The sequence below is a fragment of the Chaetomium fimeti genome (assembly GCF_033439085.1).
Source record: "Chaetomium fimeti strain CBS 168.71 chromosome Unknown B0H64scaffold_4, whole genome shotgun sequence".
NCBI classification, from domain to species: Eukaryota; Fungi; Ascomycota; class Sordariomycetes; order Sordariales; family Chaetomiaceae; genus Chaetomium; species Chaetomium fimeti.
This window is the reverse complement of record NW_026944332.1, coordinates 3,510,496-3,527,804: the sequence shown is the minus strand read 5'-3', so window position 1 is coordinate 3,527,804 and position 17,309 is coordinate 3,510,496. Positions and strand designations below refer to the sequence as shown.

At 55.7% G+C, this 17,309-nt stretch overlaps 9 protein-coding genes across 9 annotated transcripts; 6 read left to right on the top strand and 3 right to left on the bottom strand.

Annotated features, from left to right (window-relative positions):
• The first annotated feature begins 536 nt into the window (after positions 1–536).
• Positions 537–1,748, top strand: B0H64DRAFT_397691 (uncharacterized protein). Its single transcript, XM_062803895.1, has 2 exons — positions 537–599; positions 666–1,748. The coding sequence occupies exon 2, from the start codon at positions 715–717 to the stop codon at positions 1,447–1,449; it is 735 nt and encodes a 244-aa protein (XP_062659740.1). The 5' UTR covers positions 537–599; positions 666–714; the 3' UTR covers positions 1,450–1,748.
• An 18-nt stretch (positions 1,749–1,766) lies between these two features.
• Positions 1,767–4,367, bottom strand: B0H64DRAFT_165683 (WD40-repeat-containing domain protein). The gene is made up of 5 exons (XM_062798679.1): positions 4,081–4,367; positions 3,893–3,974; positions 2,928–3,831; positions 2,395–2,871; positions 1,767–2,332 (listed from the first exon to the last, which is right to left on the bottom strand). The coding sequence occupies exons 1-5, from the start codon at positions 4,223–4,225 to the stop codon at positions 2,084–2,086; spliced, it is 1,857 nt and encodes a 618-aa protein (XP_062659739.1). The 5' UTR covers positions 4,226–4,367; the 3' UTR covers positions 1,767–2,083.
• Positions 4,368–7,210: 2,843 nt separating this feature from the next.
• On the top strand, positions 7,211–8,384 carry B0H64DRAFT_165656 (uncharacterized protein). Its single transcript, XM_062798678.1, has 3 exons — positions 7,211–7,728; positions 7,780–7,974; positions 8,026–8,384. The coding sequence occupies exons 1-3, from the start codon at positions 7,365–7,367 to the stop codon at positions 8,217–8,219; spliced, it is 753 nt and encodes a 250-aa protein (XP_062659738.1). The 5' UTR covers positions 7,211–7,364; the 3' UTR covers positions 8,220–8,384.
• B0H64DRAFT_397687 (uncharacterized protein) lies at positions 8,251–9,445 on the bottom strand. The gene has a single exon (XM_062803894.1). The coding sequence runs from the start codon at positions 9,103–9,105 to the stop codon at positions 8,701–8,703; it is 405 nt and encodes a 134-aa protein (XP_062659737.1). The 5' UTR covers positions 9,106–9,445; the 3' UTR covers positions 8,251–8,700.
• A 118-nt stretch (positions 9,446–9,563) lies between these two features.
• B0H64DRAFT_432815 (uncharacterized protein) lies at positions 9,564–11,326 on the top strand. Its single transcript, XM_062806017.1, has 3 exons — positions 9,564–10,151; positions 10,211–10,503; positions 10,563–11,326. Exons 1-3 carry the CDS (start codon positions 9,779–9,781, stop codon positions 11,025–11,027), a joined length of 1,131 nt encoding a protein of 376 aa, XP_062659736.1. The 5' UTR covers positions 9,564–9,778; the 3' UTR covers positions 11,028–11,326.
• Positions 11,327–11,674: 348 nt separating this feature from the next.
• B0H64DRAFT_165535 (ribosomal L28e protein family-domain-containing protein) lies at positions 11,675–12,713 on the top strand. Its single transcript, XM_062798677.1, has 5 exons — positions 11,675–11,856; positions 11,921–12,006; positions 12,062–12,085; positions 12,155–12,279; positions 12,341–12,713. The coding sequence occupies exons 1-5, from the start codon at positions 11,817–11,819 to the stop codon at positions 12,513–12,515; spliced, it is 450 nt and encodes a 149-aa protein (XP_062659735.1). The 5' UTR covers positions 11,675–11,816; the 3' UTR covers positions 12,516–12,713.
• Positions 12,714–13,337: 624 nt separating this feature from the next.
• Positions 13,338–15,260, top strand: B0H64DRAFT_397679 (lactate/malate dehydrogenase). Its single transcript, XM_062803893.1, has 7 exons — positions 13,338–13,524; positions 13,588–13,619; positions 13,677–13,787; positions 13,853–13,940; positions 13,996–14,458; positions 14,511–14,655; positions 14,713–15,260. The coding sequence occupies exons 1-7, from the start codon at positions 13,512–13,514 to the stop codon at positions 14,851–14,853; spliced, it is 993 nt and encodes a 330-aa protein (XP_062659734.1). The 5' UTR covers positions 13,338–13,511; the 3' UTR covers positions 14,854–15,260.
• B0H64DRAFT_475057 (transport protein particle component) lies at positions 15,261–17,120 on the bottom strand. The gene is made up of 4 exons (XM_062808079.1): positions 16,192–17,120; positions 15,961–16,078; positions 15,810–15,899; positions 15,261–15,733 (listed from the first exon to the last, which is right to left on the bottom strand). Exons 1-4 carry the CDS (start codon positions 16,632–16,634, stop codon positions 15,602–15,604), a joined length of 783 nt encoding a protein of 260 aa, XP_062659732.1. The 5' UTR covers positions 16,635–17,120; the 3' UTR covers positions 15,261–15,601.
• On the top strand, positions 16,429–17,120 carry B0H64DRAFT_397676 (uncharacterized protein). Its single transcript, XM_062803892.1, has one exon. It carries the CDS (start codon positions 16,660–16,662, stop codon positions 16,852–16,854), a length of 195 nt encoding a protein of 64 aa, XP_062659733.1. The 5' UTR covers positions 16,429–16,659; the 3' UTR covers positions 16,855–17,120.
• Positions 17,121–17,309: the final 189 nt, after the last annotated feature.

The following is a 17,309-nucleotide window of genomic DNA, read 5'->3' as shown; positions in this document are numbered from 1 at the left end:
TCTAATCAACCTCATCTCTCAACCTCAGCCCTCCGCTTGCTTCGGATCATCATCATCTCAACGCCTCGCCTCAATATCCACGTTCCTTATTCAACACTCCATCAACCACCACCTCTAAACCTATTCTCAACCCAACCTCGCTCATCCAGCACCCCAACGAAAGAAAACAAAAAGGAAAAGAAGATGCCCGACCCAGACCCAGACCAACCCCCCCCAACGGCCACCACCGCCCTCACAACAGCCATCACATCCCTCGCCCCCGCCCTCGAGCTGCTCGAGCGCTTCCACCACCGCAACAAGAACCAGCACCGCCTGGCCAAGTGGTGGGCCCAGGCCGACATGCTGCGCCGGCAGGTGCGCAAGATGCTGGCCGAGGTGGAGGGCGCTTTGGGGGAGGCGGAGAAGGCGGAGAGGGTGGGGAGGGTTGGTTTGAAGAAGGGTTTGGGGAAGGGTATGGGGAAGGGTAAGGGTAAGGTTAGGGGAGAGGGGGGTGCAGGGAGAGGGATGGGGGAGGAGGGGAAAGGAGGGGGGGGTGGGAACGGGGTGGTGGGGAAGAGAGCGGCGTTTTTGAGGGGGGTGTTGGGGCCGAGGGCGTGGTTGTGCGTTTGCTTCTTCCCTCTGTCTGTGTTGGTGCGGGAATGGGCGGTTTTGCTAACAGGTTGTAGGGCCTTTACACAATTGTCGGCGGACCGGCAGTTTGCACACCTCGGGCTAATGCTGCTTGGGGTGTTGGCGCAGGTGGACCAGGCCGTTGCACCGTTCGCTCCGGTACCCATCGATTCGCCGGATGTGGCGGAGGTCAAGGGGGAAGCAGCAGTGAGTGTTCAGTTGGCTGGGAAGAACGGTGTCACGGGGGAGGATATAGCAGACCCAGACTTGGATATGGCCATGGACGCAGATATGGGCGTGGCCGTCTCGAGAGAAGAGGTCATGCTATCCATCGAGCAGGACGCAACGGGCAAGCCCCCAGCCCCATTACCAGCGCCTCCACGGCCAGCAGGACAACTCCATCCACGATCCATATCCCTCCCGATCAACCCCCCACCAAAACGAAAACTACCCGGCCAAGCCGCCCTCTCAAGAACTGAGCCGCCCAGCAAAGAGAGCAGCACCAACCCAGACCCAACAAAACCCAAAAAACACGCAAGGAGAAACAACCACGGGTTCGACAACATCTTCGGCTCGTCCGGGGAAGAAGACACCGCCCCAGCGCCAACCACCGTCACCAAGAAAAAGAAAGCCAGCAAAGAACCCACAGACAGCACCACCGGCAGCCCACCCCCAGACAAGCCGCGACCGCAGAAGAAGAAGAAAAAGACGCGCGAGGACGACGGAGGTGGCGACGAGTTCGACGACATTTTTGGCTCGCTGGACGGCAAGAGCAAGAAGCCCAAGAAGAAGAAGCGGAAGAAGGGGGATGAGTTTGATGATATCTTTGGGGGGTTGTAATGTAATTATCTATCATACATGTTTTGGTCTGCTTGGGTTAAGTTCGCTAGGGATCGCACTTGGAGCTAGCGGGTTCATGATGGGGGGTTGTGGGAAAGGAGTAGGGTGGTGGTTATGGGGCTGTTAATGGAGAATGTATGGGAGATATGTACTTGAGATATGGAATACCCACATACATATGCAGCACAATGCACGGGTAGAGCAGAGCAGCAGAACACCTGTCTGACAAATTGTCAATTAGAACTGGCCTGCATGGTGTAAGCTAGGTGTACGTTACTGGACTACCCTACATAACCGACACAGGGGAGATTTGGCGGCGGTCATCATCCTTGGACACTAAACAACAACAGTGACACCCATTTCCATCCATCCCATAAAACCGACATAGAAGAAAGAAGAAACAGGGGAAAGTTCTCCAAGCCATTCCTGACGCCGCGACATCCAAATGGGAAACCGCCTACGTCACTCCCAACCCCCGAGTATCGAGTTACTACCAAGCCATCGCCTCTCAAACCCCGTTCTATTTCACGCGCGGAACAGCCTATTTCCTCCGATAACACCCCAACCATAGGTTGCTGGCCTTGGTTCACGGAAAGACACTGCAGAACCCGTCTGGCTCCATGGCGACAAACTTCTATGTTCGCCTATCCAGGCGGGTGTACGACCAAATGCGCGCGCGCATGTCACCCGAGCCCGTGGCGAAGAAGCCGCCACCGGGGCTAGCGACGGGGCTGGGAGCGACCGAGATGACCGAGTTCTTGTGGCCCTGGAGCATGAGTTGGGTATGGCCGGTGCGCGGGTCCCAGAACTGGACGCCACGATCCTTGGATCCAGAGAGCACCCATTCCGAGTCGGGGGTGAGGGCAACGCTGAGAACAAAGTCCTGTATCGCGAATTAGCGGGGGTGCACAGTAAGTCAAGGTCAGCCAGCTTGTGTGAACATACCCGATGACCCTCGAAGGTCTTGATGCAGCGGCCACCCTTGAGCGGGGGCTGTTGGGTGTGGCCGATTTGGCGAGACGTGGTCAATTCCCACATCTTGATCGTCTTGTCCAGGCTGCCGCTGACAAGCTCGCGCGCGTTGGGGGAGAATGCGACACTATACACACTGTCCTTGTGGCCGTCGGGACCCTCGAGGCGCTCGAGGAGGTATCCCATCTTGACGTCCCACACCCTCACGCTCTTGTCAAGAGAACCGGCAGCCACGAGCTTGGTATCGGGCGAAATGGCGACCGTCGTGACGCCATCCTCGATCGTGAGCGTCAAGTTGCAGTTGCCCGTCTCCAAGTCCCAAATTCTGACGGTCCTATCGCCACTGCCAGACGCAATAGTGCGTCCATCACGAGCAAAGTCCAACGAATAAATATCCTGGTCGTGGCCGGCGAACGTCGTCCGGATCTGCCTAGCTTGAATGTCCCAGACCTGGGGAAGTTAGCATGGCTTTGGTGCAGCCAAGATTTAAAAAGGAAAGCACTCACCCTGATCAACTTGTCCTCGGCTCCGGTGGCTAGATACTTGCCATCAGGGCTGAAGCAGACGCTCCTGATGTAGAGGTCGCCATTGAGATCGATACTCTCATCCTGAAGGACGCAAATCTTCTCGCCCGTGTTGACATCGTAGATCTGGGCCGATCTGTTGCAGCCGGTCGCGACATACTTGCCATCGTGGCTGAACCTCACGCAGCAAACGACGCTCTCGTGCTGAAGGGTGTGGACGAGATCGACGTCCAGAACCCGGGGCACAGTTTGGTTGAAAATGGCCCACCAGTCATCCCGAACCTTCTTAATGTGATTCGGCAGACGCTCCGGGTCAAGATCGCCCAGGGCATTGTTATGAGGCGGAGGGGCCGGTACATGCTGGGCCATCCTCGTATGATCGGGCGTCGGATGGGTAGGGACCTGGGGGGACTGGCCAGGCCCGTTGTAAGGCACCGGAGTGTTTATCTGGGGAGTGGCTGGGCCAGCTGCCGGGGGCCTGCCGATGGGCCGCTTGTTTCCCGGCCCCGGAGACGCGGTGCTCTGCGGGGGCTGGGGAGGGAAACCTCCCGGCGCAGGGGCCTGCGGATACTGCGGCTGGAACGGAGGCTGTTGTTGAGTTGGCGGCGGGGGCGGCGGGGGTGGGGGACCCTGTAGACCGGGAGGTGCCGGGGGCATGTGGGGAGGTTGCTGCTGCTCCTGTTGCTGCGGGTGAGGCGGAGGAGCGAGGCCGCCTTGGGTGACTTGGCCCGAGAGGATGGCCCCGATGACTGTGTTGTTCCCCGGGTTCCCGATCTGGGGCGGCTGCTGAGGAGGAGCGACGTGCTGGGGAGGCGGGTTCATGGGGCCTGGGGGGCCTCCGCGGTTGTCCAGCTGGCGGCGCAAGATGGCGAGTTCTTCCTCGTATCTGATGGTGGGCGCGTTAGAGCGGTGAGGCTAGGGGACAAGGCATGATGAGAACAACTGACTTCTGCTTGAGACCCATCTGGGCCTGTTCCATTTGGTAGACCTTCTCACGAATCATTTGCATCTCCTGCACTTGGGCTTGAACTATTCGAAAAACGGTTAGTGTATGCCCGACAAGCTACGCGACGGCCAGGACTAGGAGAGTCCGTCACATGGCCGAAGGTCGTTGTGTCGGGGCAGGATGACGTACTCTGATGCTCATAAGTCTCGGTCTGCCGGACATGAGACTCGAACTCGGCGCGGATCTGGTCGAGGAGCTCGTTCAGACGGCCGGCGCCACCATTGGCAGGGGGCACGCCCCTCATACCCTGATGGCCGGGATACATCGACGACATGGTTTCTCGTCGAAAATTATCTCGCTATTGTTCCTTCGTCACCGCGGTCGCGGCCGAGAGATGGGAAGATCGATTTTCGATGGAATAGCGATTGGTATCGTGCGGCGAGTGATGGGGGCAACCGGACGGTGATGACGGAAATTTTTCCCCGATCAACAACAGCTGGCCAGAGGATGGTTCAGCCTCCCCGCGCACGCGCAAAAAAAACACACTCGGATTAGGTAGGAGAGCGCGTCTTGGCGTGGATGCAATGCGCGTCACTACAAAACGTCTACACGGTAGGCTTTAAATGCAGGCCGTGATTCCGATTGTCATCGGCCGGCGGGTGGTGAGGTTGCGGGCGCTCGGAACGGTGGTTGGGAAGAGACGGAGGAAATGGAGTGTGTCGTAAGGAAGGAAAAGGAACGGGAAACCCCAGAAGCGGAGGGGCGGCTGATGAACTTTGGGGGAAGCGCAAGGCAATCCGGCTGGCCAAGTCATTCCCAGGGAAAAAAAGGTACCTTGCCCGACATGCGGCGGGCGCCACCCAAGCAATTGCAGAGCTCACGAACAAGGACAGGGGTGAGGCGTCTGCAGAGCGACACCCGGTGGGTCCAGCCCGTGCGTTGCAGGGTCCCTTAGCGTAGCCGTTCTGGAAAGCGGAAATGGACGAAGTGGGGGAAAGTGGGACCAGGGGGGAGTGTGCATCTGCCTGCAGTAGTGGAGTGACCCCAAAACGACTGCTCACGTTTCTGTTTCCTGAGAAACATGGAACCAACCACGCAGCGTTCCCGACTGGCGTTTCTGGCTCTCTGCCGAGAAGAAAAAATAAGAGCCGAGTTACTCAGTGGGTCGGACCGCGAATTACCGCGCAGAAAAGAATCTCACGCCGGAGTCGACCTATCAGCAAGGTTGATGGGTCTGATTTCGGTCGGGTCGCTGCCCATGTCCATGTCCGAAAATGCTGTGGAAAATGACGAGCTCGTTCCCCCAGTCAGATCTTTTCATATCGCAACCTCACCTTACCCACGCTCCCGCGCTGCCTCAGCAGCAGGCCAAGAGATTGTGACATTCACGGGATTCCTCCAACAGCTCTCGCTCAGATGCGCTGCAGGTGCCTTGCAGCCACAATTATCCGGCCGACAACCCCGGTGGTCAGGGGGGGTCTGGGCTCGGACAGACTGTGTGCGGCCTCGGCAAGCCCCCGCGGCCCCGCGCCTTGATCGTGCCGGACACCCTGGGCGTGGATGGCAGGAGGTCTGAGAGGTGGTGTGTGTGGGGAAAGATGGGTTACCTTTTTTGGCTCACCTGCAGCTTGTTCCCGTTCTCCAGCTGGGACGCGGTTTGGCAGACTGCCAATGGGGCGGGTTGCACCGCTCGATGGGCCTGTCTGACAGACCGATGCAGGACTTCGTACACTACACAGTGTGCGCTTCGAAGTGTCGGACCTTGTGCCACCACAAACTGGTGGTGGGGACATCCCATCCGGAGGACGGGTCACAGCCCATCCTTCGTCCGATTAGGCCCGAACTGTCGCTTCAGGAGACAGGACAATGAGGAGAAGGTGGGGGCGATGGGGTCGGCTTGTCTGTGTCCAGCTTGCAGGGGCCGTGTCATGACGGCTTCAGCCATCCGGATGCACGCCATTTTCGCCCATCGTACATACATGTACATACACGTGGAGGCGTACATGTACACGACTCTGCATCGCTTCTGAGGTTGCATGCTTCCCAGTACATTTTCTCCCGCGTACAAAACTTGAAGCGAAACCGCATCCGGGTGGGAAGGAACTAGCCGACTGGCCGGTGCGAAGTCCGGAGTGCCGTTCTGAGACCGGTGCCCAGCCAGCTCACCGCTCCCGTCGTTATCTCACCTTACCCACCAACTCAAAACAACAACCCTTGTTCGGGAGGACAGGACAGAACTCTTGCGCAGTTCCGAGTTACGAACCTGAAAGCACATCCTCGATAAGAAAATACAACATGCCGTTCGATCTATCAAGCATTCGATTCCATTCTCTTTTCTTTTTGAAACGAAAGCCAGTTACTTCAAGCTTTTCCCGAGATGTTCTCCCGTCTCCCAACCTACCTGACCTACTGTGTACTGTGTAGAGACTCGAGGACAATGCATCTTCACCAACCGCATGCCAACTCAAAATCCGAGTCAGTTCGATAACCAGCGAAATCCACACTTGCCGTCACCATCGAGCAAAATTCAGGCCTAGAACCATACACGTCGCGTCATAAACTGACCACACCGAGGCAAACTTGGGGGTTTAACAGGATACGAGGGGCGAGGAGGTTTTACTTGAATATGTTAAAACGCAAAATAATGACGTGGTTCTTTTTCATCTTTCGTTCCTCTGCATCCCGAGCCGGGCTCCTTGATAGCCGGCTCGGCAGGGGACTTCGACGGCCCGAGACAACTCCCGGCTCAGCCTTAACCGTCTGCACAGGGCATGTAATCTGCACCTAACTGCCTGAGTGTTACGGCCAAGTGACCAACCCAGAAGTTGATGGCTCGTCCAAGAGAGTTCCGTCGTAGGCCTACCCACACATCGCACCGAGACTGTGCTCCCGGAGGAAAGTGTGAGAGAGGTGGACTCAGTGGGTTGATGTCATCTGCAGAATGCAGTATCGGAATGTTTCATCCGATCCTGTGGGGTAGGCTAAACCAAATCGGGCGGCTGAAACGCCTCTCTTGCAGCGCTTCGGCGTTTGTTCTTTACGAAAAAGAACAGATCTCTCTCTCGCTGCAATACTTTCTCCGTCTGCGTACTGGTAAAGGGCTTGGGGAAATGAAGAGTAGTGTTATTATGTCCAATTTACAATCCACAACCACACACTCCTAGAGTATTGGCTTGATTTGTTGGTTTTGATAGGTATTTGGCAACTACTATGTAGAGTGGGCGGGCGAACGGGCCAACAGCGGGCTCTCTCGAGACTTCAAACAGCCTAACCGCGTCTAGGGGGTCGTGATGCAACTCCGGTTCCTGAGCAAACAGACACACTCTGTTTCATTTGTTCTTTCTTTCATTCTCACCAGATAGGTTGTGTAGGTATTTTGGTCCATTCAGACAGAGCAGGACTCACCACGGCTTTCTTTTACATTCTTTTTTGTATTGTTTAACTATTGCGCAATACTAGGTACTTTGTTTAATATGTCCAACATTCAGTATCATTCTGTCCCTCTTGACGAGGAGCGCAAATCCAAGACCCGTCAGGTACGGCGAGATTCACATCCGGACTACGAATCGGCTTCGAACACCCGGACCAAATCTCATAGTCACTGGGCATGGCTTGCCCATGCCGTGCTACTCTCTATTTCAATGACTTTCTTTGCCCTTTCGTTTTGCCTGAGGTCTAGAAACCATACCGGTCATGAATCTTCACTTAACACAACGCTGGTCTCTCCAACCTTCAGGTACGAAACGAAACGGGTCGGATTAGGTCCAGCATGGAAGGACTCGTCGTACGCCGGTCAAAGTGGAGAGGCGGAAGAGGCGTGGCGCTCTCTTACACATAGTAAACTACTCCCTGGCTTGGCCCATCTGATACTCGCTGACCCAGAAGTAGCGGGCGATGTCTTTCTCACAGAAGCGGAGGCCCTGAAACTAGGCGTATCACCCCATATGGTGACGAGCAAGCACCCCGAGACAGGAAAACAGGGGTATAAAGCAGGCGTTGAAGTGTTTTACCAGCTGCGTTGCCTAAATCTACTTAGGCAGGAAGCTCGTGGGACGGGCAACACTGAGGCAAACGCAGATATTGGTGAGTGAGAAGTACTTCCGCTGAGAAAAAGCAGTTGCTGACCGCGCCTAGATTACTGTGTCGAGCTACTCCGGGAGACTCTTATGTGCCACAGTGATGCGGGCATCTTTCCTGTTAGGAACACCTTCGAGGGCATAGGGCAAGGGACAGCCAGCGGGCGGCTCGAGTTTGAGGGGAGCCGCACGTGTCGGAGTTTCGAGACGGTAAAGAAATGGAGCGATGAACATGCCGTGAGAAGAGAGTAAGACAATGCCGAGTCACGAATGGATATTAATATAAGCAATCGCAATGACCATCTTTATTCTGACTGGCACTCGGATATCGCAGCCTTCCATCTTCCAAAGCCTGAAAACGGCGAGTGAAATATCGTGGTTTAAGATATGACTCCAAGGTCCACACGCGTCGCTACAAACAACGCTTCCGTCCGCCACTGTCATGGTTGCATGGAAATACTCCGTCTCGACCGGCGTTCAGGAGGGACTGGTATCACCGTCCCAGAGACAGCGTAGCCCCAAGCATCCCATGACCCCTTCAACGCCTCGCAATCCCGCTTAGGGAAAATAAACACAAGGAAATGGCCGAATATCTAAAGGAAATATTAATGATAGGCCGGGTGGTACCTCGCCACACCCAAACAATCCTCCGCCCCGAGAGGAAAAGGAAAAGGAAAAAAGCAGACAACAGCCCCAAGCAAAAAAAAAAAAAACACCCTTCCGGATCAGACCCTCACGAAAAGCTCACAAACTTCGGATCCCTCGGGCGCCCATCCGCCCCAATCCCATTCTCCTTAAACCGCTGCTCCATATACACCCGCCTCGCCTCGTCAAACTTCAGCCTCCTCTTCTTCATGATCCGCAGCACCTCCCGCTTGGCATTGTCGTCCAGCCCCGCGCGCCCGTCCCCGCCCTCCACGTTGGCCGCCAGGTCGAAGTTGGCCGACGACAGGCCCGCCTCCATGTCGTCCTCGAACGACGACCCGGGCGCCAGCCGCGAGTAGAGATACCCGCTGCCCGGGATGTGCAGCTCGCGGATACGTGATTGGAATCCCGGCAGCCAGCGCGCGCGCGTGAGGTAGAGGGTCGTGCCGGTGAGGAGGACCAGGAAGGTCAGGCTGTAGAGGAGGTAGCCCATTTTTTGTTTGGGGGTGATGGTTTGCGCGGAGGCGCTTGGGGTTGGTGGGCTGGGGGGTTCGGGGTGGTGGTTTGGCGAGGTGACGTCTTGAGATTTGGGAGTGCCGCGCGGCGGGATGTTGCTTTGTGGCGCAAGCTTGAAGGTGTTTCGGAAGCCGCGGCGGGCGGTTTACGCTAATGCGCCGGAGGCGGAAGAAGAAGAATCAAGGGAAAAAAGAAGGTAGGCGAAAGAAAGATAAGGCGTGTTACGCAGGTGGGTGGAACATTTCCTTGAGCTCGAGTTGGCGAGCCCTGGTTGCTAATCGCGAAACATTGAAGAGGTCCCGAGATGTGTCGAGTTTGTCGCCGAAGAGGCCGCCATCAGCAGCTTGGCACAGAGAGCGCAGGGAACAAATGGACTGACGAATCGGCGATCTTCGCACGGGCCACATGCGGTCCCCCAGGCTCCCCCCTGACTGTGTAACCGTTCCTGGGACTGCTTAGCGATTCTCAACCATCAAAACTTTGAGTTTTCTTTCCTTTTTTTCTTTTTACTTTCTTTTTATATTTGACCTTCTTACATAGGTACCAAGCACCCTTTTAAAAGCCTATGTAGCATACTCGAGTGCAATGGAAGTGTCAGATCGCAGCCTCACGAGTCACCAGCAACATCTTAACCATCAGTCATCATCAAAATGGCTCCTTCACATCATCGGTATCAACCATCATTTGAAGGAATCATGTCCGTTTCTGATGAAGCAGCCATGGGAGCGGCTGAACGCGCTCTGTTGAAGAACAAATTCCAGCGCATTATCAACCATTTTGACCGTGCAAATGGAACGACCAACACTGGTGGTGACAGCCAATATAACCGGCCTCGACTAGTCCGTCTTACTTATGAGTATGCGCGCTCCGAGGCATCGAAGGACATGCTTTTGCGGGCCTTTTTCTTGTCGACGGGACTTTCGTTAAATGACGACGACCTTGACTTCGAGAATGGCGAAGAGGAACTAAACTTAGGCTTATCTCGCTTTGCAGATTACCTTTTTGAGAGCTTATTCTTGCCCTGTAAGCCTCGAGTCACCCTCTTATGACATTGTCAACTTACATTAACACCTCACTCCCAGTGCGTGCCTCTGCCCTCAAAACGTTGCAGTTGTCGCCGTCAGTGCCAGATCGCATCGGCACGCCAGAACGGATAGCAGATCTTCGGACCGACTGCCTTGCCCGCGACCGCCACCGTTGTGTGGTTAGTCGTCGGTTCGACATCGGGGAAGCCGCTGAACGGTCTAGCAAGTCTGGCGCCATGGCTGAGGATGACGATGGCAGACGCCTTGTAGATGATACGAGGTTCGCTAAGCTAGAGGTCGCCCATCCCCTTCCGCGTTCTATCACGGAGAAGGGAAGTTCCCCTCAGCTGGTTTGTCGCTTCGCGTTCGTTCGATTCAAAATACGATTTTGCTGACCCCCGACCGCTAGCCACCCTCAAAAAAGGCGGCACTTGATATTCTCAATATGCTTGACCGCGGAGTAACTGATGTCATCCAAGGAACCGATATTGACGGTCCGCGGAACGCTATCACATTGAGCGCGGAGTTACATCAGATGTTTAGCAACTTTCAGGTGTTCTTCGAGGCATTGTCTGGCCGAGAACACACCTACAGAGTTCAAACCTTCGTTGAACCCTACATTATGCCGGATTTGCCCGTCGAACGCACACTCTACCTATCAGAGAGCCGATCTATCGAGCCGCCCTTACCGCGCCTGTTGGCTCTCCACTCCGCCATTGCACACATTCTTCACCTTTCTGGGGCGGGCATTTATATTGATAAAATTGTTAAGGAGTTGGAGTGGAGGGACACAAGGGAAGATGGGACAACGGAGCTCGGTCAGCTTGTCGCGCTCAGGTTAGACGGCTGGATTGATGCGGTTTTGCTTAGATGAGCCCCTGGTTTAGGTGAACTTGTGACTGTGGAGGGCTGTGCTTATTGGGTATCATGGTAGAATCAGTGTCGTTGTACTATTACGAATCTCGGCAAAGGCTGGGAGGGGTGTTGTGGGAGGAGAGGACTGTTATTTGCTTCTAAACGAGGGATAAAAGATAGAGAAAATTACAGGAAGAAAGCCAAAAGAAGACGAAAAGCAGAAAATAAGAATTTGAAACTGAAGGAAGAGAGAAAGGTAAAGGAAAAGAGTGGGAAAAAAAAAGAGAGAGAGAGAGAGAGAGAGAGAGAAAGAGAGAGAAGAAAAAAAAAAGAGAGAGAAAAAAAAAAGGGAGAGAAAAAAAAAAAGGGAGAGAAAAAAAAAAGGGAGAGAAAAAAAAAAGGGAGAGAAAAAAAAGGGAGAGAAAAAAAAAGAGTTAATGTTTTAATGTTGCGACTAGAAGGAAGTCCCTGTCGGTATCAAGGTAGGGGCCAAACCGACCGACCTATCGTACTTAGGAGCTAGAGGTAATTTGTAACCTAGAAGATGTGTAGGTTCTATGTTTATCAGAGTCCGAGTCCATCGAGGTGAGCAAGGGACGAGCGTGCTTGACAGGCGGGGGCGGAGACACCCACAGTCTGAATACGCGGCCCCTGCCGCTTTCCCAACCTAACCCCGAAATAGCAAATTAAGCGAGCACACACTCGCAGCACCAAAAATCCAACATTTGGGTCTGAAATTCGAGATCACGAAAACTTGCCGACGCCTTGATTCTGACCGTATCGCCTGTTCAACGTCCATACCGCAAAAATGTCCAACGTCTCCGCCGACCTTATCTGGGAGATTTCCCGTAAGTTGGTTAGGCTGTAGATTTGGGAGGGTTCGCACAGCTTCTGACTAACGTTTGCTCATAGGCCCCCAGAACTCGTACCTCGTCAAGACGAGGACGGGCCAGTTCTCGCGGGATCCCCTCAACCTGACGAACCTGCACTCGCGCAAGGTACGGATTCGATGGCAAAAACCGGGAAGAAACACTCAGCTAACGCAGTCAACAGTACGCCGGTTTCGTCAATGACAAGGTACGAATAACTCGAGCACAGCTTTCGAACAGATGTGGGGAGGAATATTCGTCTAATACGAAGGGTTAGGCTATCGGCATCTCCGCCAACGAGAAGGGTGGTGTTCAGGTGACCAGCAAGAAGCCCGCTTCGGCCAACAAGCCCGCCTCGGGCCTGCACACCGTCACCTACGGCGGCAACAAGACCTCCCGCAAGTCAGTGGAAGCCAGTTTCGGAACAAATACGGCGGGGGATGCTGATATCTATGCTTAACAGGACCTACCGCGCCGTTGCCAACCAGGCTGCCAAGAACAACTACCGCGCCGACCTCCGCGCCGCCGCTGTCTCGCGCGCCAGCGGCATCCGCCGTTCCCAGAGGGCCGTCAAGCCCGACCCGGAGCAGAAGCTCAGGGGCAATGCCGCTAAGAAGGCTGCCGCTGCCAAGCAGTAGAGGATGATGAAAGGGCAGGAAGGGTCGGAAGCGCAGCTCTGCATTGAGTCCGCAAACCTCGCGCCGAGGAGTGCATGACAGACGATGGGATGCGGGGCAATGGGACAGGACGGATTGCCAAAACTTGCATTCAGGAACGGCCACGGCGTTTGATATCCAAAGAATCGATCACTCAAGCGGGGTCTTTGCAGCCCGGATGGCGTTGCGGCACAATACATGTGATGAGAGCACGACCACCTGCGTGCCGAGCCTGCTGTCCGAGTCCCAGAATCCACTCGCGTGACGACATGTAAATGATCGGAAGGAGACTACGGGAAGTCGTGCGACCAGCCTCTTCATATTCACAAGGGTATTCGGCCTATAGCTTCGGGTCGAGGTATGGACGGTGTCCCGGTCTAGCCCGATTCTCCGGACCGAGTGCCGGACCTCGGAAGTAGATCGGGTAACCACATCATAGAGTGGGTTACTCGCACAGAGCAACGGGAATCATCGAAACTGAAACTGAAACTGAAATAAACAATACGGCATGAATTGGGGTAGAAAATGACCTCAAAGCCGTTTGGGAGGTGTACACAAGTTGGCTCTGCTCCATCCCACGCAATGGGTGTCCGGCGCCGGACTCGGGGCGGAACCCAATTGAGCCGGAATTCTCCCTGCATGCCGCCGTCTCAGGGGTGAACGCGGGGCAAACGAAGCTCCTGCGGTTTGGCGGGCCTGGACGCCATCGGACCCCGCCAACTTTTCGGACAGTACTTAGCCTGCCAAGCACCTCTTGGAGCTCGCGATCGCGACATCGTGTCCTCCCCAACTTTCCCTCTACTTCTCAACATCTGCCATATCTCCAGGTAATTGCCCATTTAGTCCAGGGATTTGTTACTTACTTCCCGAGCTCCAATCGTGCTTTGACCGAACTCGAGCTGACCTCCGATTTCGCGACATCAACAGTTACCCCTCCATCGCCCCGCTTACCCTTCGATCTTCGATCCCAAAGTCAAGATGGTCAAAGCTGGTAAGAATCAAACACGGCATCTTTGCGCGATTTAAGGAGAAGACTCTCTGACATGGCCGACAGTCGTTGCCGGTGCCTCGGGCGGAATTGGACAGGTTTGTTTACTCCCCGAGCGGGCATGAGAAGCTGGTCACTGACGCGATACCCCGCAGCCGTTGTCGCTGCTCCTGAAGCTCTCTCCCCTCGTTAGCGAGCTCGCCCTTTACGATGTCGTCAACACCCCCGGTGTCGCCGCCGACCTTTCGCACATCTCCTCCAATGCCGTAAGCGGGAGCTCATGAATACAGCTATAGGTTCACGGACCTGTATCACTCACATCGTTCAACAGAAAACCACTGGCTACCTTCCCGCCAACGACGGTGCTAAGGCTGCCTTCAAGGATGCCGACATCATCGTCATCCCCGCGGGCATTCCCCGTGCGTATGCCATATCCCAAGCTTGTTTGGGGCCGAGACTAATACTGTTGTTCAGGCAAGCCCGGCATGACCCGTGACGACCTGTTCAACATCAACGCCGGTATCGTCAAGGGCCTCATCGAGGTGGCCGCCGAGGTCGCCCCCAAGGCCTTCATCCTCGTCATCTCCAATCCCGTCAACTCGACCGTCCCCATCTCGGCCGAGGTTCTCAAGGCCAAGGGCGTCTTCAACGCCCAGCGCCTGTTCGGTGTCACCACCCTCGACATTGTCCGTGCCGAGACCTTCGTTGCCGAGATCGCCGGCAAGAGCAACCCCCAGGAGCTGAACGTGCCCGTCATCGGCGGCCACTCCGGCGAGACCATCGTCCCGCTCTTCAGCAAGGTCGCTCCCGCGGTCAAGATCCCGGATGACAAGTACGATGCCCTCGTCAACCGCGTTCAGTTCGGCGGTGACGAAGTCGTCAAGGCCAAGGACGGCCTCGGCTCTGCCACTCTCTCGATGGCGTATGCCGGCTACAGGTAAGCTCGAAGCTGTGAAACCTTCTTGCTCGTGATGCTGACTAGTACCCAGGTTCGCCGAGAAGCTCCTCAAGGCCGTCGCGGGCGTCAAGGGCCTCGTCGAGCCCAGCTACGTCTACCTCCCCGGCATTCCGGGCGGCGAGGAGATTGCCAAGAAGACTGGCGTCGATTTCTTCTCGGTCCCCGTCGAGCTTGGTGTAAGTGACAGCTGCCTGAATGAAATATAGCTTCGGATATACTGACAAAAGGTCCAGCCCAACGGTGCCGAGAAAGTCGTCGACATCCTCGGCGACATTACCGAGAAGGAGGAGACGCTGCTCAAGAAGGCGGTCGAGGGCTTGCAGGACAACATCAAGAAGGGTGTCGACTTTGCCCACAACCCTCCCCAGAAGTGAATACCCACCCCCTAGTTCGTGATGGCAAAATTACCCCCTTTTGTTGCCCTGCGAGGCAGTGGCATTTTTGCGAGGCAGCCGCGGTGGGCTTGCAGTTAGTCCGAGCCGTCGTGGCCGGTAGAGCAAAAATAGAAATGCTTTTTTGCTTCTCCCGTATATCGAGATCAGGTGGCTAATTGGTGTTTCCATTTCTTTAGGTTGTAAGCGTTCACGCTGGACGCGTGGGGCGTGACTTGGGCCCATTAACAACTCGTCGGCAAGCACCACAAGAGAGGGAAACAGGCAACTGATAACCACTGGCGGCCACAACCGGCCGGAAGGGGGAGGGAAGGGGGACGCTTTTGGCGAGCATGTCATGTTCTATTACCGAACGCCGGGTATACCTGGAAACACAAAATCTAAACACTACCGGTTCTAACATGCCTCTGCCCCCATCTACCCACTGCCTGCGTGCATGCCTACCAACTGTCCTAACGCCATACGCCGCTGATCTTTTCTCCCTCGTGATGTTGTGTCGTGTCGACCGTAACCGGAGCCGCAACTACTACCGCAACCGGTGCGGGGACCGGTTTAATGAATCCGTAAATAAGTACGCCGAGTCCTCCCACGTCCACGACGTGTTGCACTGGTTTGGGATTAAGGCTGGCAGTCCGATATTCTTGCCAAGCACTGGCCGCCTGTTCGCTGTTCCGGCAGTGATCGAACTAGCCCTTCGCCGCTTGTATTGGACATCATAGGTGAGAAGGCGCTACGACTTGGCCGGTACAGTCTTGATCTGGAAGATTGCGTTCGGCATGTGAGTCGACTCGGCATGGACTGTTGCTGTGATGCCGAGCCCGGCCAGCGCGCCGCGGACGATGCCGCAGGGGAGCCAGAGGAACTTTGAAGGAGTCTCGTTAGTTTTTAGTTTTCTTTTAGTCTTGGGGAGTTGGGTTGGGGGTTGGAGGGAGAGTTACCGGTTGCGCGCGGATGATTGTTTGGCTGCTGACCTCGGCGCCCATGCGCGAGAACGGCCGGAAAGCGTTGTCTGTGAGGACGTAGACTCCCTGTATAGGTAGGCCGGGTTAGTGAGTGTTGGGAGAGGCGGGGATGATATCGGGAACGTACCCTATGGTTCGTCTTCAGGTTGTCCACTTGTTTCCGGAAGACGAGTGTCCAGAGGTCTTTGCACAGAAACTTGATCACATCCAGCGTGTCGTTGAAGCGTGGCCTGTCGCGGGAGAATCTGCGCGCCATCCGTGTCAGCCACTAGTCTTGGCCATAGCCGTCACCCTGCTCCAACACGATGACCTCACGCAGAAGGGGACGGAAAGCGGCTGCTTCAACCGACACACGTACCTCTCCACAAGCCCCTGCCCAACCCGATACCCGATGCGCTCCAGCCGCCAAAACACCGCGCCCCTCTCATCCTCCTCGTCCATGACCGTCTCCGTCTCCGCCCCCGTCCCACCAGCACCAACCGCCGCTACCGCAGACCCCGACCCCGATGGTATTACCCCCTCCCCCTTCGCGCCCTTAGCCCCCTCCCCATCCGCAACAACCCCCTCCCCACTTTCTACACCCTTCTCTCCTTCCCCATCTTCACTACCCTCCCCCTCCCCCACCGCAGCAGCAGCCGTAGCCTCACTCTCGTGCGCGCGCGCCGCCGCCTCCAGCTCGTTGGTCAGCCGGTATGCCATGGGCACGAGCTCGATGAGCAGGAAGTCGAGGCATGAGGCCGAGACGAAGCGGGCGGTTGGGTCGGAGGCGTTGTAGGGGGGCATTACGGGGTCGAAGGACATTTTGGGCGGTGATTTGGGGGGTGTTATGGGCGGGTGTTTGTTCGGGTTTGTTGGTTTGTTTATTGGGTGGTTTGTTGGGTGGTGTCTTCGTTCTTTGAGGGGGTGCTTGGTTCGTTGCTGGTTGTTGTTGTGGTGCGGATGGTTGCGTATTGTTGTCGGTGGATGCGCCGGCGGTGTGGGTGGATGGGGGTGTCTCGTCGTGGAGAAGTGGGATACGTGATTGCCGTGAAACCGTCGTTGTCGTCGGGCTAGAAGGACAGAGGCCGGCGATCTGGAGCTAAGAGGTTCGGTCTCGGAGCTGCGGGGTGTGGTGTGGATGGTCGGTAAAGCTCGTGTTGACGTGAGGAATTGGGCATTGGTGGACGAATATCGTATAGCGAGTTCAAGAGCACAAGTAAAGCCAAACACGGTTGTCAATAGGTCGGTATGGTGTGTGCTAATATTACGTTGGGAATTTGGGAAGTCGAGTTCCGTTCCGGACACCGTACAGATTAGTTGTGGTTGCGTTCCAGAGTTGCTTCCAAACAGATGGAGCGCAGCCTTGGTATGCACATACCCCGCATGCGCTTAACCAGCATAGATCAGGGGGAACAACAACTCCCACACACGCCCATTCCAGTTGTATGTACCTGCCAGTGGATAAAAAGCCATTGCATGTCGGCTTCAGTCCAAGGC

Coding starts and splice junctions, on each gene's coding strand:
- B0H64DRAFT_397691 (XM_062803895.1), top strand. CDS start 715: ATGCTGCTTGGGGTGTTGGCGCAGGTGGACCAGGCCGTTGCACCGTTC.
- B0H64DRAFT_475057 (XM_062808079.1), bottom strand. CDS start 16,634: ATGTCCTTCGACCCCGTAATGCCCCCCTACAACGCCTCCGACCCAACC. Junction 16,079..16,191: donor GGGCAGGGGCTTGTGGAGAG/GTACGTGTGTCG, acceptor GATGGCGCGCAG/ATTCTCCCGCGACAGGCCAC. Junction 15,734..15,809: donor CAATCATCCGCGCGCAACCG/GTAACTCTCCCT, acceptor ACTCCTTCAAAG/TTCCTCTGGCTCCCCTGCGG.
- B0H64DRAFT_165683 (XM_062798679.1), bottom strand. CDS start 4,225: ATGTCGTCGATGTATCCCGGCCATCAGGGTATGAGGGGCGTGCCCCCT. Junction 3,975..4,080: donor CGAGACTTATGAGCATCAGA/GTACGTCATCCT, acceptor TTTTTCGAATAG/TTCAAGCCCAAGTGCAGGAG. Junction 2,872..2,927: donor CCGAGGACAAGTTGATCAGG/GTGAGTGCTTTC, acceptor TAACTTCCCCAG/GTCTGGGACATTCAAGCTAG.
- B0H64DRAFT_397679 (XM_062803893.1), top strand. Junction 13,620..13,676: donor CCTCGGGCGGAATTGGACAG/GTTTGTTTACTC, acceptor GATACCCCGCAG/CCGTTGTCGCTGCTCCTGAA. Junction 13,788..13,852: donor CGCACATCTCCTCCAATGCC/GTAAGCGGGAGC, acceptor ATCGTTCAACAG/AAAACCACTGGCTACCTTCC.
- B0H64DRAFT_165656 (XM_062798678.1), top strand. CDS start 7,365: ATGTCCAACATTCAGTATCATTCTGTCCCTCTTGACGAGGAGCGCAAA. Junction 7,729..7,779: donor GTGGCGCTCTCTTACACATA/GTAAACTACTCC, acceptor ACCCAGAAGTAG/CGGGCGATGTCTTTCTCACA. Junction 7,975..8,025: donor TGAGGCAAACGCAGATATTG/GTGAGTGAGAAG, acceptor GACCGCGCCTAG/ATTACTGTGTCGAGCTACTC.
- B0H64DRAFT_397687 (XM_062803894.1), bottom strand. CDS start 9,105: ATGGGCTACCTCCTCTACAGCCTGACCTTCCTGGTCCTCCTCACCGGC.
- B0H64DRAFT_432815 (XM_062806017.1), top strand. CDS start 9,779: ATGGCTCCTTCACATCATCGGTATCAACCATCATTTGAAGGAATCATG. Junction 10,152..10,210: donor TGAGAGCTTATTCTTGCCCT/GTAAGCCTCGAG, acceptor CCTCACTCCCAG/TGCGTGCCTCTGCCCTCAAA. Junction 10,504..10,562: donor AGGGAAGTTCCCCTCAGCTG/GTTTGTCGCTTC, acceptor CCCGACCGCTAG/CCACCCTCAAAAAAGGCGGC.
- B0H64DRAFT_397676 (XM_062803892.1), top strand. CDS start 16,660: ATGGGCGGGTGTTTGTTCGGGTTTGTTGGTTTGTTTATTGGGTGGTTT.
- B0H64DRAFT_165535 (XM_062798677.1), top strand. CDS start 11,817: ATGTCCAACGTCTCCGCCGACCTTATCTGGGAGATTTCCC. Junction 12,007..12,061: donor CGAACCTGCACTCGCGCAAG/GTACGGATTCGA, acceptor CGCAGTCAACAG/TACGCCGGTTTCGTCAATGA. Junction 12,280..12,340: donor GGCAACAAGACCTCCCGCAA/GTCAGTGGAAGC, acceptor TATGCTTAACAG/GACCTACCGCGCCGTTGCCA.